Raw genomic sequence first — 20,046 nt, forward strand, 5'->3', positions numbered from 1 at the left:
GCCTCACCCCAGCCAGCATCACCACCTTCCTGGTGGCTCATGGGTCTGCTGTTCTGCCCGTTGCCTGGCTGTGGGGGTGGGGACTATCCAGGTTCCCAACCAACCATCCGCAACCCCTCAGCAAAGTCTGCCCAGCACCCACCCCCCCATTCCAGGTTGTGATGGACCCAGGAGGGTGGAGCTCTCCAGCATGGGTGCACATATGCCGCCGGTGTCGGAGCCTCCCCACTGCCGCTGGGTCAAGCTGCAGTGGCTGCGGCAGCCCCACGGCCAGCCAACCCAGACCTAGGGGTGGTGTTCCCCGGCTCACCTGGTGTGTGTGCGCCTCCTGTGGCAGCCCATTGTGACAGGGAATCCCCTGGCCGGGATGGGGAGGCTACCACTTCACCATCCACACCATGTGTCGCCTGCCCAGCTGGGGAGGAGGGAGCTCTGCTGAAGACTGGCTGCTCCCCCCCTGGTTGGCTGCCAGGTACGTTGGGGGTTGGGGGTGGGTCCGAACCACAACAGGATCCTAACACGTGACTGCTCACTGCCACTGCCGCATATCCTGCAGCAGAGAGTTTCACAGGTCGGTTGGGTACTGTGTGGAGAAAAAAAAATACTCAAAAATGTTAATGAAGATACTGACTCTCCATTATGTTGGAGATCCACCTGTTTTCTTCTCTCCCCCACCCAATTCTGAGCTTTCCGCTGTTGAGTTTAACCTCTGCTTCATTCCCTCTCTTTTTACTTATCTCTGGCTGAGAACAAACAGGCAAAAAAGACTCAATCGCTGCCCAGCCACCTGCTCATAAAAGTCTCCTGCAAAAAGAAATCCTTTCCTCACAAGTCTAACTTCATTCCACAGAAGAGCAGTGCTCTGAAAAAGACCAGAATAGCCTTGGCAAACGGAACGATGAGAAACACATTCAAGAAGCTTGAAACGGCAAAAATGCCTGTGCGCAAACAGCTCAAGCAGCATAAGAAAATGAGCAGATGTTTGAGTGACCTCTCACCAGGGATAAAGGCTGCTGCCAAAAAAAGGACCTGATAATGAGTGGAATAATTAGATCATCTTCTTTTCATTAGCAGCTGTTCCAATGGTGCACTGAGAAATCCTATTTACAGCATGCAATACTGGAAACGGGGCAACTCCACACAGCATCTCTTTCCATGGCTCTGTGTCAGCATCTCTTCCAGTTGTACCGTTTACCTGGTACGCTGTTAAGCTCAGGTAATGCCACACCTTACAAACCCCATCCAAAAAAGGATAACTGAAAGAAGCAGTCATCCAACTTGGACATTCTAGTCTCCATTTAATCACAGTTGTCTGCTCAGCACAGATTAAAAATGACCCAAGCTGGCTTCAAGATAGTCCTGTTCGGGGTGATACCACTGATAGGCACTGAACACATTACAAATACATGACAAGTGTGCACAGGCAAGCGTGAACATGGCAAGTGTGCACATTACAAATACATGGCAAGCGTGCACAGGCACCATTGACAGTTTTTCACCCTACTTGGCTTCTCTCCATTCAGTCCTGTGAAGGTACATGCCATTGGCTCTAGAGAAGGCCCATTAAAAAATTGGTTTTAAGTTTTAGTTTGTTGGTTGGCAACCTTCAGTCTCGAAAGACTATGGTATAAGCCTACAGCACCTGGTATTCCCAGGCGGTCTCCCATCCAAGTACTAACCAGGCCTGACCCTGCTTAGCTTCCGAGATCAGACGAGATCGGGCATGTGCAGGGTTTACTCCCAGATAATTTTAGCTGTGGATACTTTCTCCCATCCCAAAGGTAAATCTCATGTTTGATAGTGTCCTAGAAAACACAGAATCTTTCCAAAACAAGAGCACCAAATTTGCAAATTTATTGAGGCAAAAAATTTGATTACTTCAAGCTGCTACTGCTAGCCCAGACCAAATGTTTTACAACAGCACTTGTTCGGAGAGGACAAGAGCAAAAGGTAGGGGTGGAGACAGTGGCCCACCTGAGAGGATGGCAGGCACCTTAGCAGGTCCACTTCATGGCATTTCAAAACGCAGCCTGGCTAAATAAACTGGTGTGATGACCCGAAACTTACAGATTCAAGATAGATGGTAAAGGGCTTGCAAAGGAGCATTTGTTTCCCAAGTATCTGCTTTTCCCACTGCTCACATGTGGTTTTGTGCAAAAGAGCGAAACCAACACAGTGTGCATCTCTGCTCTGTGCATCTGGAACATGACACGTTTTCCTGAAGAAAGAAGGCTCAGTTCAGAAGCCTTTCTGCAGAATTCCCAGGCTGAAGCAACTGCATGCTTTTGTCTTGAGTAACTCCTTTCATATTAGGGCGATACTTGCTCGGTGTTCACAAGAGGTGGGAACCACATCACACAAGATTCACACCCGATGCTACTTCAGCTTGATTCAATAGCTGAGAGCATGAAACAGTTGAGGTGCGGAATGTTAGTTGAAAGATTAAAAAAAAACAAAAACAGGAAAATGGGGGAAGGCAGAGGAATTAGTCTGATGAAATCCTAATAGCTTATTCTAAGTATTCTAAATACTTATTCTAAATATTTATTCTAACTACTAATATATAAATAAATAAGTATTCTAAATACTTATTCTAAATACTGTTAATAATAATAAGTATTGGGAAAGGGTTCTTGCCAGAAAATAAAATTTATTCTTTTTTAAACCCTTGCACTTTAAAAGGATGTTTTAGAAGGAAGATAGGGGGAAAGACCATTTTTTCTATGCTCCAGAACCATGCCCTTTCCTGCTATATAGCAGTAGATAGGTTTGGGACTGACAGCAGGTCCCAGTGTAGCTATGGTGTAAAAGAGGGAGGGCTGCTATTCCAGAACTACTTTTTTATCCTTTAAATGCTCTAATGCCAAAAGCTACCGCTAAAGCATAGTCTAGAAAGGCATGGTTGGAGCACTAAGAATATGCTGGCAAGCTCCAGCCCAAAACTTCACACCTATCCTTGATCTGCCACCACATGTGTCTACAGTGACAAAAACTGTACCTGGAGAATCTGATCTGGAGTACTGGGCATCCAGCGTTCCAGATCAAAGGGAGGATTTCTCCCCAAGTGCAGCATTTGTTGGTGCAGACAAACACTGCCTGTGTGGGAGTGGGGCTTCAGGAGCACATCTGTAAATGGTCTGGGCTTGCCAAGGTTCTCTGGTTACCCCTTGACCATGTGTCCTGGAGCATTTTTAATAACACCTGAAGAGGCTAAGAACTGGCTAAAAGGGCCAATGTTCTTGCAGTCTGCTTCGGTTAGCCAAACAATTTTATGCTGCCTTTCCTAATCCAAGAAGACTTTTGAGCAGCAGCCACAGAAGGCCTAACCGTTTGGCTCTGAAATCAGGAACCACGACACCAGCTTTCTCCCTTCGGCAACCAGCCACCATAAGACAGTTCTCAAGATGTGAGACTATTCTTAGAAGAGGAAAACAAAGTGCTCAGACAGCAGCAGTTCAGTCATGCACTTCCTCCAAAACAATGACAAAGAACACAAATAGATGCGTTTTCTCAGGATGAAGGTGATCAGGCGTCATGGCATTTAAAGAATGGCATATGAGCAGAATAGAGGACCATCTTCTTCCAAAGCACAGGGCATGGCCCTCACTAATCTTGGCTCCCTCAGGAGGTAATGGTGGTTGCATGCCAAACATGCTTGGAACCAGCTCCAGACAGTTCCACAGCAACCCACTCACTGTCTGAGATCAAGTGCTACTTCTATGGTTAAAAAGACAGATGTAATAGAAAGAGAGCTAACAGAGGGTCTGAGTCCAGTCTCACAACTGAGATGGCAGATGTGGTCATTCGTGAACAGATGCTGGCTTAGTCATCAGTAGTGCCCCCTTTCACCCAACACACATGTTTCAGATGGGTTAAATGCCTTTTTATTATGTCCAAAAGCGTCACAAGTATAGTTATATGTTTATTTACCACATTTCAAAAGAAACATTTTCTTGAAAATTCAAAACAGCTGTGGGGATTTAAAGTGGACTCTGTGTGTATGTGGAGGGGGGGGCGGTTCTTGCTGATCCCATGGAAGACCAGTCAAACAGAGCTGGTGTAGCAGCCTCTGACACAGGCCTGAACATGCTCAAGCGTAGATGAGCAGACTCAACAGCAGGCAACTGTGCCTTTTTGATGCCCACAACTAGAATCAGATTCCACTACACTACAGAAAAAGGGTACAAGAGAAGTCTAAATTAGGGAACAGAGGATCAGACTGTGCAATGTATTGGTTGTCAGGTATAACTTCATAATGTGGTGTGCAGCTAAAAATTCCTGGTTCTCAGAAAACTGTGCCTGAATGTTGATGGTGTTCTATTGGCTTCTGCTGCAAACTTGCAAAAGTGTATTATTTTTTCCCTCCCAGCTCTTAATCTCTGGAGAGGAAAGATACGTCTGGCCTAAGATCAGTATCACTGTCTGTTATGACAACGGTCCCCCCCTTGGAAGGGGGGGGGACTGCAAATACCAAACTGTACAAATCAAGTCTTCCCTGCCCTCCCCAGATTGTGATTACATTATCAGGTAAGGATCTGAAGACCGGGCCAAATCTATACAAACGTGTTAATCAGAATGACCTGGAGACAGAGTGACCTCCCTCTGACGGCTTTCTTCAAGGGAACAGGAAAAAAAAATCATCCAGCAAAGGAAGCAGGTCTCAGGCCAAGTGGCGTGTGGCACAGATGTTTACTCAGTGAAATGATGTGGTCAGATGAACTCAAAGAAGACAGCAAAGATTCAAAAGATTTTGGGGTTTCATAAGCAGCTTTTTTGTTAGGATCAGTGCCTTGCTGATAATAACTTGCAATGACAAGTTAGAAAAGCAAGGTTTGTGAGGCACACACTTGTCATATTCCTAGTTGCCATCTAAATAGTGCACAAAGATGGGGGGGGGGAATCTGGGCATTAATGGAACAGAGGTGGGCTTGGTTATTCTGTCAAAGGCTTCATGGTAAATCAGTTCTCTTTCTGCCTTCAGCTGTCTTCTCTGTTACTTGTGCAGTTGCTTCAGAATGACATCCACAGCCTCTGCAAGGTTGTCCACGTAACCATCGGCCTTGACTTCTGCATGATGCTCATCGCAAGGTCTGGGGAGGAGATAAAAGGATAGTCAGTGGAAGATGTCAAGAATGTCTTCTAACTCAGGCTGTATAAATGAATAGTCAGCACCCCAGTTGACCAACATTTTTAAGGCCAGGTTCACATAATGTGGTTGTTTCTGACCCTACAAACATTCCCACATCTCTCTGACACAGGTGGGATAGGCAACTATGTATAATGTGTGAACAGCGTAATAATGGGTATAGCCAGACGGCAAATCCTGCGGTTGCATTGGTGGTACTTTCTCCCCTGACACCATGGTCCTGGGAAATGCTGCCAATCAATCAAATCTGTGATCACCCAGCTGACACGTCCACATGAACGTGCATTTGATGACTGTATACATTATATGAACCAGCCCCTTGTTACCTCAGTTTACTGTAAATTACTGTCTGTGCAGCTTGATGCAATTAGAAATCCATGCAAATGAACATGAATATATGAAGTGTTTGGATGCCTGTGACTCCACTGAAATAATGAAGTTACACATATTTAACGAGCACAGAAAAGAGGAGATAATTTTCATCTAGCAGAACTTCAATTGGAGATTTACATTTGATTATGTTTGCCTAGACCCATAACCAAAACTATAATAAAAACAAAAGGAGACCTGCTGGATCTGGCCAAAATCCTGTCTATTCTGGCTTAGCGGACCACAGCAGCTAATCAAGTAGCTTGGAAAGCCTACAAGCAGGAGTGAAAGGCATATTTTTCCTCTGCCAAAGTTCTTCCTTCTAGTCCCTCGCTTTTTGTCACTGTACAACTCCTGACCTCTTTTTCAAAAGACAATCAGAAGTATGTATGGCTAGCACATTTCAGGATAGCGAGGATCAAGAGTTGGGGGCACCTAGAAGACAGGCATCAAAAGAGGGAATGCAATTCCTAGGAGATGGGTTCAGTTCCTTAGGGACCCCAGGCACAGACATGAGAACACAGTAGCATAGTTCCTGTCACCCACCATTTCCTCTTTTCAACAGTACTATAAAAGACAAGACTATATATTTAGTGAAGGGTATTTCCCCAACCTGTAATGATACATTTCTCAAGGGATCTACACCAACATGGTTGCCACTTGCAGGATTCAGCAGCTGCTTGTCAGAACACATCACATGTTTCAGTTCCTGTAGAGAGCTCCCAATGATACATTTCATTTCTATCAGTCCTCTTACTTTCTCAAGAGAACTAAATTCCTTTCACACAGAATGTTCTTTCCTGGTAGTCCATATGCTTAAAAAAAAAACTAATCCAGAGGTCATGATCCATTTGTGTGATACTATATGATAAGAACCCCAATCTTGCACTGCTCCACAATTTAAAGAGTTTCAATGCACCCCCAGAATTACACTGGCCACAATGATGCCCCAGTCTGCTCCATGTGGTGCACTGGGATACGTAGATCACCGTGTCTCTGCAGGGAATGCTAAAACACATGTGTGTAGGAGTTATGTGTGTGCATCAGACACACATGGGGTTTGCGATTGGGAGGGTGAGATTGAGACACAGGTGTGACTTAGGATCTTGCAGCAACAACCTCAAGAGGTTGAGCCAATTGTCCTCGCCCAATACTTTTTAACCTTGAGCTCAGACATTTTTATTATTGTTGAGACATAGGCCCATCTGGTAATCTGTTGTTTGTTTTGCAGTTTCCTTTGCAGAGCAAAAAAATAAAGTCCTGTGTTCAAAGGAATGTGTTTTCTTTCCTTTTTGCATAACAGGATTGAGTGAGCTGCTCATATCTCACAAGCAAATGAAAAGAATAACAGTTTCCATACTGATGGAATTGCATTTTTTGTCAAAAAGATTTCATGTTTCATTGATAAAATTCCAAAATCATGTTTATCTACCAAAGCAATGTTTAATACTATATATACTGTAAACCACACCCTTGAGACCTTTTGATACAGCAACTTGACTGAGCAGCAGGTTTGAATGGAAGAAAACGTCATCCTTAAACTGGCTACTGAGATGGTTATTCTCTTGTAAACTGATAGACACCTGACCACTGTCATTCGTGCCTAGATGATTTCTGCATAGGACTCCTGTAATGCTGGGTCATGGCCCAATTCTGGTCCCCATTACATTGGCCTCTCCCTCCCACCCTGGCTTACCCTCCCCCTTCTTCCTGCCCACTCTGGTCACCCTTCCCCACCCTATGTAATTCCCCTATTTTGCCCAACTCACCTTGTTTGCCTCTTCCCACCTGCCTTGACTCACCAACCCTTCTCCCCTCCAACTTCAGGGCAACCTCCAACCTTGGCTTGCCCTTCCCTCCCGGCTTCCTTGGAGTCTAGCTGGGCAGTGGGATTTTTACTTTCAGTGAGCCAGCAGGAGAGTAGGTGAGAGCAGTTCCTCTCCCTCCCGTCCTTCCTGCCCTACAGTGCTCCCAGGGGAGTGGGATAGCCACTTGGGGGCTAATGACCACCAGGTTTTGGGGAAGAGCAGTTCCTAGCAGTGCACAAGGCCACAGAGCCTCAGTAGTTGCTCAGTAGTATGGTATTCATGGAATACAATGAATGTAGTATTCATGGAAGCCAAAGATCCATATTTGTAGTATGGAATTCATGGAAGCCAAAGATCCATATTTAAAACCTAGAATCACAGTCATCTTAACTCTATGTGCATAACTTTCAACACACGGTCAACTAGACCCACCTTTGATCACTAGACTATATCTATGTAGGGCTCTCTTCGAAAGCTATTAGGAAACTTCAGCTGGTGCAGAATAATGCAGCTTGCCTCTTCGTGTTAGGGTGGGTTGATATTCTCATGTGTCACCAACCTGAAAGCCCTTGCACTGGCTGCCAATTTGTTTCTGGACCCAACTAAAAAATGTTAGCTCTTGTCTTTAAAGTGCTAAATGGCTTGGACCCTGATTATCTTCAGGCTCCTCCTGCATGAGCCTTCTCATGCATCACACATCTTCTGAAGGGATTCTGCTCTGCAGTCCATCTCATGGGGAGGCCAGAGATTTGGATAGCCCTCTCCCTGCTGTCTTTTTGAGGATGTCTAAATACATTGTTTTGTTTTTTTCCAGGAGTCTTGGAAACTGCTCATATTGTCAACACAGATTGACACCTGCTTTTATCTGCTGCATTTTAAAAGGTTTGCTGTGTTTTTGTTTTATTACACCTCTCTCTCTCTCTCTCTCTCTCTCTCTCTCGTGTGTGTGTGTGTGTGTGTGTGTGTGTGAGAGAGAGAGAGAGAGAGAGAGAGAAAGAGAGAGAGTGCTGTTGGTTTTAAATGGTAAGCAGCTTGGAGATCTTTGATGAAATCGTGGTATATTGAGGTTTTAAATCAAATACAAAGGATAACTGATGAGAGACTTTGAAATGAAAGACAAAGGGCGCAATCCTGAGGCGCCCACGGGCTGGTGCAAGTCCCTTGTGCCAGCCCAGGAGGGTCGCAAACATTTATGCCTCCTCAGGAGGAAGCTGGGGCAGCATTCAGTGGTACGCCGGCCTGCAGAGCCCGACACAAGCTTCCGCGCTGGCTTCCTCTGCTTGGCTTGCATCAGCCCAGCTGGGCTGACGCAAGGCTCTGGGGTGGGCAGGAGGGAGGCATTCCAGGGCTGGGGGAGGGCGGGCAGTGGCCGGCCCCAGGGGCAGCCCTGAGGCGGGGCTGGGATTTGGCAGTTACGCCGAATCGCAACGCCCGTTCCTGGGGAGATCAGAGTGGCTTCAAGACGCTCCGCTCTCCTCGGACTTATGTCACCTCAGGAGGTGGCGCAAGTCCAAGGAGACCCATAAGGGCCAGCATGCTTTACCCAGGGGAAATGTTTTCCCTTGCCTCTGGCTGAGCTGCCTTGGGCCCCTATCCTGCGCTGGAAACAGTGCAAGCATCTTGGCTTGCCTGTTCCAGTGCAGGATAGGATTGTGACCAAAGGCATTCAGGGAAAGAACACAACCCCAAATTCTCTATTCATTTATTAATTTATTTATTAGATTTGTAACCTGCCTTTCTCCCCGGAGGGCTCCCAAGGCAGCTAACAACAACTAAAATACATTAAAAAACTATAAAATACAGTAAAACTATAAAATAGAGAATTTAAAAAAGCAGCAGCAATAAAAACCAGCAGTTCAAAAACAATTATACTAATTCATGCTAATGACTCAGACAATGCTGTGGATGACTGTATTGGGAACTGTGTTGTTTTGATCCAGGATGGAAGCAAGTGCTACAACAAAAAATGTGTTACTCACTTTTTCTGCCTCATTGGAGCAAGTATGGAACCTTTAGGAAATTCAAATGACAAATGGCTAGAGATGTTTGTTTCCTATGAATAAGATAGAATTACAGCCCAAGTGTTACTGAACAGAATGGGGTTACTTCTGTATAACACAAATAACACTGTTTTCAAACATCTCTATGGCATATTAAGTGACTTTCCAAATGCAATTCTTTTCAGGACACTCTGCACAATGTAAGTCTCTCTTCATAAGGATCAGAACTGTTCCATAGTATTGGTTTAGTTGCACCCCCTATTTGTACTCTGTCCTATCTGACAGATATATTAGCTGGAATATTTGTGTAAGTGTGTCCTATTTGACGGAAAGGTCACACTTTTCATTTTCCAGGGGACTTCATTTCTCCTTAATCAAGTCCAGTAAGTTAACTTCATTTGCAAGCACCAAATTCTTCCCAAGTCAGCATAATTTAAGTTGCAGAAAGTTGTCTCTCAATCTTTTGGATAACAGCCAAGGCCCTTCAAACAAATATGTCTGTGTACCTGTAGACCTGGTGAGGGCGACTCAGTTCTATATTCTTAGAGATAGGTTGCTGCACACTCAGTTTGCTACCAGCATGATCACAACTGAATACTATGGCCAGTTTGGTCACTGTGTTTTAACTCTTAAACCACACATCAATGTTACTTTTCAATACAGTAGAACCTCCAAAGTTGACCACGTCTCTATAATGACCACCTCCTTAAGTTGACCTAATTTTCACAGTATGGACAGACACTGCATAAACACTATGGGAGACCAACCTCTCTATATTGACCACCTCCGTAAGTTGTATCTTGAGCACTTCGACCATCGCACAGAGTATTAATTTACCCTCCGTAAGTTGCTCACTGAACGCGATACTGTGGACCTGTGTTTTATCTGGTTTGTCCCATCTTGGAAAAGTAAGAAGCCACACGACAATCCCTCCCCTATGCCTGCTAGCGCATATGCGAAAGGGTTTTAATAGGTGGGTACACTGCACATAGCCTACAGACCTGCGCCGGCTGCCGATTGTACCTGGACATGTACCAAGTTGTGAGGGACATGAGGTTGCTTGTGCATAGTGAAGCCACTGTCCCTTCACTTTGGTTCCCATCACCAGTGCATTACTTTACACTTATATTGAAACACAACTACTATTTTGCTGCCTACTCTCCCGATTTGGAGAGATCCTTCTGGAGTGCTTCACAATCCCTTCTGGTCTTCACCATTCAGAAAAGTTTAGTGTCATCCACAAACTTGTCCACCTCCCTGCTTATCCCTGTTTCCAGGTCATTTATGAAGAGGTTGAAAAGTGCCAGACCCAGGACAGATCCTCGAGGCACTCCACTTTCCACCTCTCTCCACTTTTTTTGTCAATTGCCCATTGACACCCACTCTATGTTTCCTGGTCTTTAACCAGTTCCCAATCCATGAGAGGACCTATCCTCTTATTCCCTGACTGTGGAGTTTTCTCAACAGCTTTTAGTGAGGGACCATATCAAACACCTTCTGGCATTTAGTGAATCTGAGGAGACCCAGTGGAGGCCAGGCAGCCTAAGTAAAAAAGTGGGGTTTTTTTAGCTGTTGGGACTATGTAACATGCTACATGCTATGGGCTGGCAAGGGATAGCATTGGTCTGCCTGTCTGCTATGAAACCAAGTATTTTTTTTAACTTACAATTTTTTTTAAGCTTATGAATTTTCAGGGTTTTTTTAAAACACTGATTGTGGGCTGTTTATTCTCTGTCTCTTGATATAGATATAGAAGATATAAATATTAAGCATCACAAGAGGATCAATTCTCATTGATATTTGCAATAACACTTTTTAAAAATCCAATCTAAATAATAACTTGGCCTTGCATTTGTTGTCCTGGGAGCGAAACATGATAATATTCAAATGCCTTTTTTCCCCATATGTTGACCACCTCCCTATGTTGACCAATTTCCTCCAGTCCCTTGGGCGGTCAACTTAAAGAGGTTCTACTGTAGTTAGAATAGTTTTTTAAGGAACATATAGATGCTGGTGGGCAGGATTTGTATTTCAGGAATGAAAAGAGGGCTCTGTGTCTTACTGATAAATGTCTTACTGTCTTACTGTCTTACTGATAAATGAAGATACATTTTATGTATCTTCCCAGTGAGACAGGGACCCACCTAAGGCGAGCTTGGCACCCCCATTTGAGGATTCCCCTACCCACAAGGGTGGGGACACTGAAAGGCTCCCTTTGGAACATCTTTGATGGTTGGGATACAAGCAGCAAGAAACACAACAGACAGCTACTTTGAGGCTCTGAGCTGGTGGGGGTCCAGGTAACCTTGCAGCCCATACAGTTCATTACCCAGACTGCTGTTGCCTAACCCATCTCCATGCTGCAGATTTCAAGGAATCTATAATGCTGGAGTTCATGTAAATCTCCACTTCTAGTGTCATGCCTTTTGTTCCCTTGTTTGTGCACAATCCCTATTTCAGGAGTAAAAAACGTGGCTCTAGTTCTTAATGATATGTGAATATACTGTATAAGGCATTTATATCTCCCCTGTAGGGAGATGTGTGTGCTGCAGATATGCATAAGGCCACACTTCGGATGTTAATGATATGCATGAATAGAGGATTTACAATTTACTTGCATATCCTGTATTCACGCATACCATTAATGCTTGGAAGCTACTCTGGGCATTCAGAAGTGACTGACATGGATCTCAAGACTTTCAGCCTGGCAGAGCAACTCTGCCCACAAGGGCTTATCCAGTCATTTTCAGTCCTCGATCCTTTTATTTTAATTTTTGCAAAGGATAATGAACTCTTTGTTTTTCAAGCATTAAGAAAATAAATGCTAAAACATTGGATAGCTGAAATGCAGTGATATCATCCAGATCGGTCAGTGTGAAGGATGCAATTAAAAAGTTCTTTAATTCCGTTTTGGAGTCAAGGTACAACCTCATCCAAATATATAGGTATGTGTATAGTGACCAAAATTTTAGTGGCTTGTGGGTGTCTCCCCAATCCTCAATACTATGCTGTATTGAAGAAAGGTGGATGGATATTGTATCAACAACAGCAATATACAATGGATGGTCTTTGTTCACTTCTTTGTTTGTGTTAACTATGTCTCAAGGTATTTGCATTAAAGGCTAATAAAAATATCACTACTGCAGTGATAAAGGCTATATAAACAGGAGCCTGTTTATGTAAGACGGACATAGACCTGGGTGTTCCCATATGTGTGCAAATTAGCATTTCTTAAGATCCGGAGGCAGCCAGACTACACTTCCAGGATTATCCCATTAACTTGCTACCATATACATCATCATGTCACGTAGACCTGTTCTATGACAGACAGACCAAGTGGCTGACAAACAGGCTTCACTGCAATGCTTCTTCCCAGCACATAGCCTTAGAAAAGCAAAAACCTACAGAATGATTTCCTTCATAAATGAAATAATAAATGGAGTAAATGTCAGGAAATCCCAGTCTAGAGTTCTCTTTTCCTGTTACTACATTTTTCCAGAGCTAGTCAGAATGCTCAAATATAAATGAGAGACCAGCCTGTCAAAGACAATAGGCCTTAAATTAGACAGCCATGAGGCCGAGTTCTTCACCATACCCCAGAATACTTGACAGAGGTGGGAAATACGTAACCAGGAATATGGGCGGCTATACATGTGAATTGAGATCCCTGGGAACCCTGGCAGGCTGTCTCTTCGAAAATATTGACACAAGCATTTTCCTGCTCTGTTGTTGTGGCTTTCTGTTGAGAGGTGCCTTGAAGAACATGGCAAATTCATTAAGAACCTGGTTCTGTCACGTCCCTGACCAACATGAAGAAATCAATAATGCTGAGATAAAGATCACTGGAGAAGCCTTCTTGCTACAGTGGCTTCCATGTAAGATATTAATGTCATGAGTGTTACAAGGCTACTCTGTTGTTTGGGAGTACAGCCAGCTTCCTGCAGCAACCGAGAGCCTCAGTTATTCCACAGCTCTCCCCTGTGTTCAAGAGTCAATACACGTGAGTTAATAGGGCAAGAGCAAGGCAAACAACAAGCTATCTAGTTTCTACTCTCCTGCCACATGTCAGTATCTTTATTAGTAAGGCTGCAATCCTATGCAAGTCACATTGAATTCGGTGGCATTTATTGCTGGGTGAACACACAATGGATTGCACATCAATTGCCTTGACTCCATTCAGAATCCTATCCTTTTTTCTAAAATTTTCCTCTCTGTCCACAAAGATTAGTCTTCTTTAATTTCAGAAATAAGATACAGTAGAAAGCAGAGACAAATGCAGGAGGAAAAACAGCACACAAATTCTGGACTTTTGCTTTATCTGTGAAAATAAATCCTTGTTCATTTCTTATGCAGCAACAGTGTCGGCAGCCATGCATGCAGCTCTGGGTTGGACTTAGGGGCTGTCCTGCCCAATGGGCACAGAGCTGCGTGCAAGTCAGGCCTCAGAAGGGCAGGGCACAGTCTATCAGCCCATTGAGCACCTACATGCACTGGAGTGGCTGAGGAGCAGCTCGGTGCAGCACATGTTTATAGGAGCCTTCCCACCTCCAAGTAGAGGAGGCTTAAGAACTAGAAGGTGATCAAGCTGGGTGGGTGGAACCAGGACAGGGGAGGGGCCAGCCAAGGCCAGGGACATATAAGGAAAGGGCCAGGGATGAGATAGAGACTAGCTGGCTCTAGAACCCTGTGAGGCTGCTGCAAACGCCCAACCTACCTCTGCTCTGAAGCCCACAGGAGGAAGAGGATAGCCCTGAGGAGACAAGCCAGGTGGGCTTGGCCCTGGAGGCCCCATATAGGCTGCTGCCCTCATATGGGTGGGGATCCAGGTGATGGGCAGGAGTCCAAGTTCCCCCTCTTTCTCAGTGCCCTGACACGCATTTGAGCATATAATCCCATGTGAAACTCAACTGGTGCCTGAAGTGATGCCAAAATTCTGCTATTCCCCCCTTTTTTGCATGCACCCCCAGTTGTGCATGCACCCCCAGTTGTGCATGCACCCCCAGTTGCATGCACCAACCTGACCAGTTGTGAACTGGAATGGGAGGCCTATCTATGGCTTCCATATCTCCATGTCACATGCTGAGAAGGAAAGGCAACAGCCACACATACTACTACAGCATATCATATTGCTGAAGTGCTAAGCATGGTGCATTTTTTTTTTCAAAGATCAGAATGTCATGGGAAATTATTTTAGCTGAAGATATGATCATTCTGGTTCTCCTAGGTTTCACTTCCAGCTTTACTACTCCTAATTACTGCTTGATTTCAAAAGGAGTCATTTGCTTTTCTGTAATCCAGTCCACCACCATGTTAAGCTAACACAGACGTCCTAGAAATATGGTAACAATAACAAAATCATTTTAGTCGATGTTTTCAATTATCTGACTTCAAAGTGTTTTAATTAAATAAGTCCCCAAGCACAGTAAATACATATTAGCACTAAAAAAGGATAAGTCGGCTGCCTAAAACCGTAAAATAAATTCAGTGTGCATCATAGCTGAAATAAACATTGGTTAATTATTTTTTTAAAAGCAAATCTGACATCCATTAAGAAGTAGATGCTATTAACATTGACTAAAGCAACATGAAACAAGTCAGAGTCTGACAAAGAGATAAGAACATGTAGGAAGAAAGGAACGTGGTGAGAATCGTGGCCAAGGATTGATTCATACATAACCTATTTTCCAAGATATTTTAAGCTGCAAATCTAACATGTGCCATAGCAATCACAAGCCTAGCAAATATATCCAAAAAATAGTAATTCACAGCGCATTCTCAACCACACAGAAATGTTTTGCAAGCAAGACCTTCTCATGATCTTAAGCCATTTCTTCAGCATATACACAACAAGGACCAAATGTGTACAACTGTGGGCTGAGCAGAAATGGATTAGGACCTGATCCTATCCAGTTTTCCAGTGCCAGTGCAGCTGAGCCAATGGAGCATGCACTGCATCCTGTGGTGGGGAGGTAGCAACAAAGACCTCCTCAAGGTATGGGAACATTTGTTCCTTTCCCTCGGGGCTGCATTGTGGTTGCACCAGTGCTAGAAAGTTGGATAGGATTGGGTTCATGAATGCTCAAATCCTTCATGTGTGCCTAGAAGCTTACAGAATCTATTGCTGCTATTGGCCATCTCCAATAGCAGTGCTCTAGAAGTGTTGCAGCTCAGTGGTTGAGCACCTGTGTTGTAAGCAGAAGGTCCCAGGTTCAATCCCTAGCATCACCAGGTGGGGCTGGGAAATAGCCTGTCTGAATATACCAAGAGCTACCTTGAGTCAGTGTAGACCAGTGTTTCCCAACCTGGGGATCATGACCCTCCCTGGACAGCGTTTTCCCCCTTAAGGGGAGTGGCATCTCAGTGGTATCGGCAGTGATGACACTTCTGGGTTTGCATCGTTGCAGCTGACTAGGTAAAAAAAGGGGTTTGGGAACTTACCTGACTGTGGTGGTGGCTGGAGATGACACAAAACCCAGATTCTTGCCACTGCCTCAGATGGATAAGCCCCAAACCCCATTCTTTATTTAGTCAGTGGCAGCTGTGTAAATCTGGAAGTGCCATTGCTGCCGTCACTGCTGAGTTGCCCCCCCCCCCAACGGCTCCACAATAACTCAGTGGTTCCCTTACTTTTGGGTAGAGGTTGTGAACCATTGGTGTAGACTTCTCTGAGCTTGATGGGCCCACTGAACTAATGGTTCTGACTCATTAGAAGGCGGCTTTACATGTAACCTATGAGTACAGGTGTATGAATACGGTGTTATTTTCTTTACTCAGAAGTGAGCCCATTGTGTTCAATAAGACTTAGGTTGTGATCCTGACTTACTCACTGGAAACAAACACCTCTGCCTATGAGACTGTACTGAGTAAGCATTTCTAAGTGTGCTGCTATTAACCAAATCTACCCATCATACTATAAAAATGGAATGAATACTGACACCTCTACAATCTGCCATTAAAGAGGCCATTGTCTCTGCTAAGTTAGGAGGCGACATTACAATGGTTGTTCTCTTATATTTAGCAAAGGAAGAACAATTGCCACTCTCTAGCCCAGCATAGCATCCTTTCCAGCGGCAGGGTGATGGTTTCATTTTTGCATTTGTGGTTTTTTGCTTTGTTTTGCTTTTTTCTTTAAGACTGTGTAGTTTCTGTGCAGGGTAGGCCCAAGACCTCCCATTGCCAAAGGCAATGCAACAATTGCTGCCCTCCTTAACTGGTGGGGCACCAGTTGCCTCCGCTGTCACTCCTCCCCCTTCTGCCTAAATGCAAAAAGAAGAGAAACAGAGTGGAAGAAGGACTATGAAGGAGAGCAGCGGGATCTAACCTTTCCTCCAAAATTCCTCTTCCACTCCCTCTTCCTTTTTTCCTCCAGAGAAAAGCAGGAGGAGCAGTGGAAGTGAATAACGGTAGGTGGTCTTCTGCCAATTCAGTGTCTGAGGCAGTTGTCTCAGTTGGCCTCCTGAATGAGCCAGCCATGCCTCTGAGACAGAGACCCACCTTCTCATTTATTTTGCCAATGCATGCATGCATTTTGTAGCTTATTTGACAAAAAGGTGGTGTATTTTTTAATCACAATAATAAAAGTTTTCTTCAAAAGAAAGGACATGCGTTGCCGTCCAGAGTTACAAAACATCAGATTCCTGAGGGCCTTTTCCAGGAAGAACTCCACAGACAAAGAGGCACCACAGTAAAGACCCTGCTCCACAATATAATAAGCCCGGGGGATTGAATGTCTCATTCTTATCTGAAGGAAGATCATCTGAATAAGGCAGTCAGACAGGCAGCCTCATCTGGAGAAGACAGGGTCCATAAGAACATAAGAACAGCCCTGCTGGATCAGGCCATAGGCCCATCTAGTCCAGCTTCCTGTATCTCACAGCAGCCCACCAAATGCCCCAGGGAGCACACCAAATAACAAGAAACCTGCATCCTGGTGCCCTCCTTGCTTCTGGCATTCTGACATAGCCCATTTCTAAAATCAGGAGGTTGCACATACACATCAGGGCCTTTTCGGTGGTGACACCTACACTATGGAATTCCCTCCCCTTTGAATTGAGAGCTGCTTCCTCATTATTAGCATTCCGGCAGGGCCTGAAGACTTTTTTATTCAGGAAAGCCTTTGAGGCACCATAAGGGCTGTTGCTATAGATTTGTCTTTTACTGCGTGCTATGTATTTTATCCAAGTATTTTATCTTGTTTTAATTGTTTTAACTGTTTTGTATTTTTAATCTTTATCTGCTGTTTTGTATTTTTAACCTGATTGTTAGCCGCCTTGGGTGCCCTTCGGGGAGAAGAGCGGAATATAAATCAAATAAACAAACAAACAAACAAATAAATAAATAAATGGCTTGTAACCCGTAATGGATTTTTCCTCCAGAAATTGGTCCAATCCCCTTTTAAAGGCATCGAGGCCAGATATCACCACCACATTCTGTGGCAAGGAGTTCCTCAGACCAACCACACGCTGAGTAAAGAAATATTTTCTTTTGTCTATCCTAACTCTCCCAATACTCAATTTTAGTGGAAGTCCCCTTGTTCTGGAGTTACGTGAGAGTGTAAAGAACATCTCTCTATCCACTCTGTCCTTCCCATGCATAATTTTGTATGTCTCATATTTTGTATGAGACAAAGGCAGTGGGACACTTTTTCAATCGGCAGCTTTTTCGATTGGTGGCTCCCTTGACTTACTAGGTCATTGGCTGCAGCTCCCCATCAGGCTACAACCCTATGCACTGTATAGGGCTTCAGGTTTTTTGTGAGGATTCTGTGGCTCCCCTGGCTGGTTTCCTGGCTCCCTGGGGAGTCACAGCTCACAGTTTGGGAACCACTTGCCTAAGGTATGCAGGATCTAGTAATAAAGTGGCTTTTTGTAGGTGAAAACTATTAGCAACTGGCAGTGACACTTAAAGAACTTAACTACCTTCTGCACACCCAATTGTCCTGTGAGGTAGGTCACTGCTTTCCATATGCTGCTGCTCTGAGTGTAATTCCCATGCAGAAAACTGACCAGGCATGTTACCAGACTTTTAAATGAGGACTGCAAGTAGTGCATTGCTCTTGGAGAGGTTTTTCTGCAAGATTTCATTAGCAGGAGTCCTGACCCTTCTCCACTGACAGGCCCATGTTATACATTGCTTATGACGGACTGGACCTGGCAGCATCCAAATTGCAGAGAAAAGCTGTTTTGTCTGCTCATCACTGTCGACAGCAGACGCTCTTGCCAGCTGCTTAGCCCACTATTCGAAAAGTGCACTTCAGACGGGAATATGAGAAAGTCTGCTGGACTGGAATGAGATGTGAAAGCTATAATAACATCTAATGGGCTTCGTCCAACCTTTTGGATGATTCTTAACACTTGCCACTTCATCTTGAATGACACGCTCAGTGTATTTAGGAGGACTTTTTTTCCTTCCTTGTTAAATCTTCTCTGGTGATGGACTCTGCAGGGTTTAAAAAAAAAAATCCTATTCATGCTAGGCTAAAACTGCTGTGGCACCTGAGATCACGGGGCAGACATGTTCACAATAAATACATGATAAATAAATTAAAAATAAGAACCTTGGAAGTGTATGATGGGAATGTGGGGTTGGGTATGAGGCAACGGTGGTGGAAATAAAAGCGTTTTCATCATGCTGAGTTGGCCGGGAATGCTGAGAAGACTCTCATGTCTTGCATACGGATTCCCTGAGCATGGCTGTTCTTTGTGTGGAGCACAGCTGTTTTCAATAAAACTCCATCTTCAATCACTCCCCCTCTAACAGCAAATGTTCAGGGTTCCCCGCACCACCTTTTGCTTTGCTGAGAAAAATCGGGGATGGAGTGTGTAGCCATGTAGTTAAAACCTGAGGTTACTATGCAGGTTACTGTGCAGGTTACTGCCTGCACAACTTAATTACCAAGGAACTTGGTTCATGGGGAGGGGGGGGGCATGAAACCATGTCTTCTGCAGTTAGAAACAAGGATGTTGTTTTTCAGGAGGCAGACACAGAAGTATGTACTATAAAGCTTCCAAGCATAAGTACAAACAAGAATCCACCTCAAATACACCTACAGAATTAATAGGCAACAGATAGTGTACTTATTAACTCATGAAATTAGAGAAGATTCTCTTCCTGATCTTGCCCATACTGCCCAGGAGCCTGTGGAACCCAGGTCATGCTGTGGATTCCGATGACCATCAACAATTCAAAGTAGGGTGTGTGCATGAGAACTCCTTCCTTCCTTTGGAAGACTCTACAAGACATACATTTTCTGTGAAGGAATCCAGCACTCAGTTTGGGATAAATGCAGTTCTCCAAATGTCCTGGCATGCAACATTCAGTGCTGTATCAGTCCAGGTGAACTAACAAAAGAAACAGGAAAAGAAAAATCCCACATAAGTGAAACATCTGGGGAAGTGGGAAGCCCTCCCACGAGGAGGAGACTTTGTCTGGCCCTGCCTCCTGGTTGAGGGAGTGGTATCGCGAAGGGTTGGGAATATTCCCCCTCCTCTACCAGGCAGGGTTCTGCCTCCATCATTTTAAAGGCTGAAGCAGCAGCTGCGGATTGCATTGCAGGCTGGATACTTGGGATGCCTTTGGTGAAAAGTGAGAGGACGAGCCTGGACAAAGCCTGGGAAGGGAACTGACATTTCTGCTATGGGTGGGTGTGCTTGCATGTGCGTGTGGATGCATGCATTCGCACACAACATGAATTCTGGGTAAGGGTCAATTTTTAAAAAGTAAC

The 20,046-nt window shown here is 44.5% G+C and overlaps 1 protein-coding gene and 1 pseudogene across 2 annotated transcripts in view; both read right to left on the minus strand.

Moving 5' to 3' along the window:
- Positions 1–1,630: 1,630 nt before the first annotated feature.
- On the minus strand, positions 1,631–1,746 carry LOC136646173 (5S ribosomal RNA; annotated as a pseudogene).
- Positions 1,747–3,861: 2,115 nt separating this feature from the next.
- The window catches only part of LHPP (phospholysine phosphohistidine inorganic pyrophosphate phosphatase), a 150,363-nt gene continuing 134,178 nt past the window's right edge, over positions 3,862–20,046 (minus strand). Inside the window, exons 7-8 of one of the 2 annotated variants that reach the window (XM_066620668.1) lie at positions 9,303–9,376; positions 5,001–5,090 (exon numbers count right to left, since the gene is read on the minus strand). In XM_066620668.1, the coding sequence (XP_066476765.1) occupies positions 9,313–9,376 (64 nt within the window). In that variant the 3' untranslated portion in view covers positions 5,001–5,090; positions 9,303–9,312. Of the gene's footprint in view, positions 5,091–9,302; positions 9,377–20,046 lie in introns of both variants that reach the window. The other variant, XM_066620667.1, reaches the window with a different exon arrangement.

Source organism: Tiliqua scincoides, chromosome 3 (assembly GCF_035046505.1).
Source record: "Tiliqua scincoides isolate rTilSci1 chromosome 3, rTilSci1.hap2, whole genome shotgun sequence".
NCBI classification, from domain to species: domain Eukaryota; kingdom Metazoa; phylum Chordata; class Lepidosauria; order Squamata; family Scincidae; genus Tiliqua; species Tiliqua scincoides.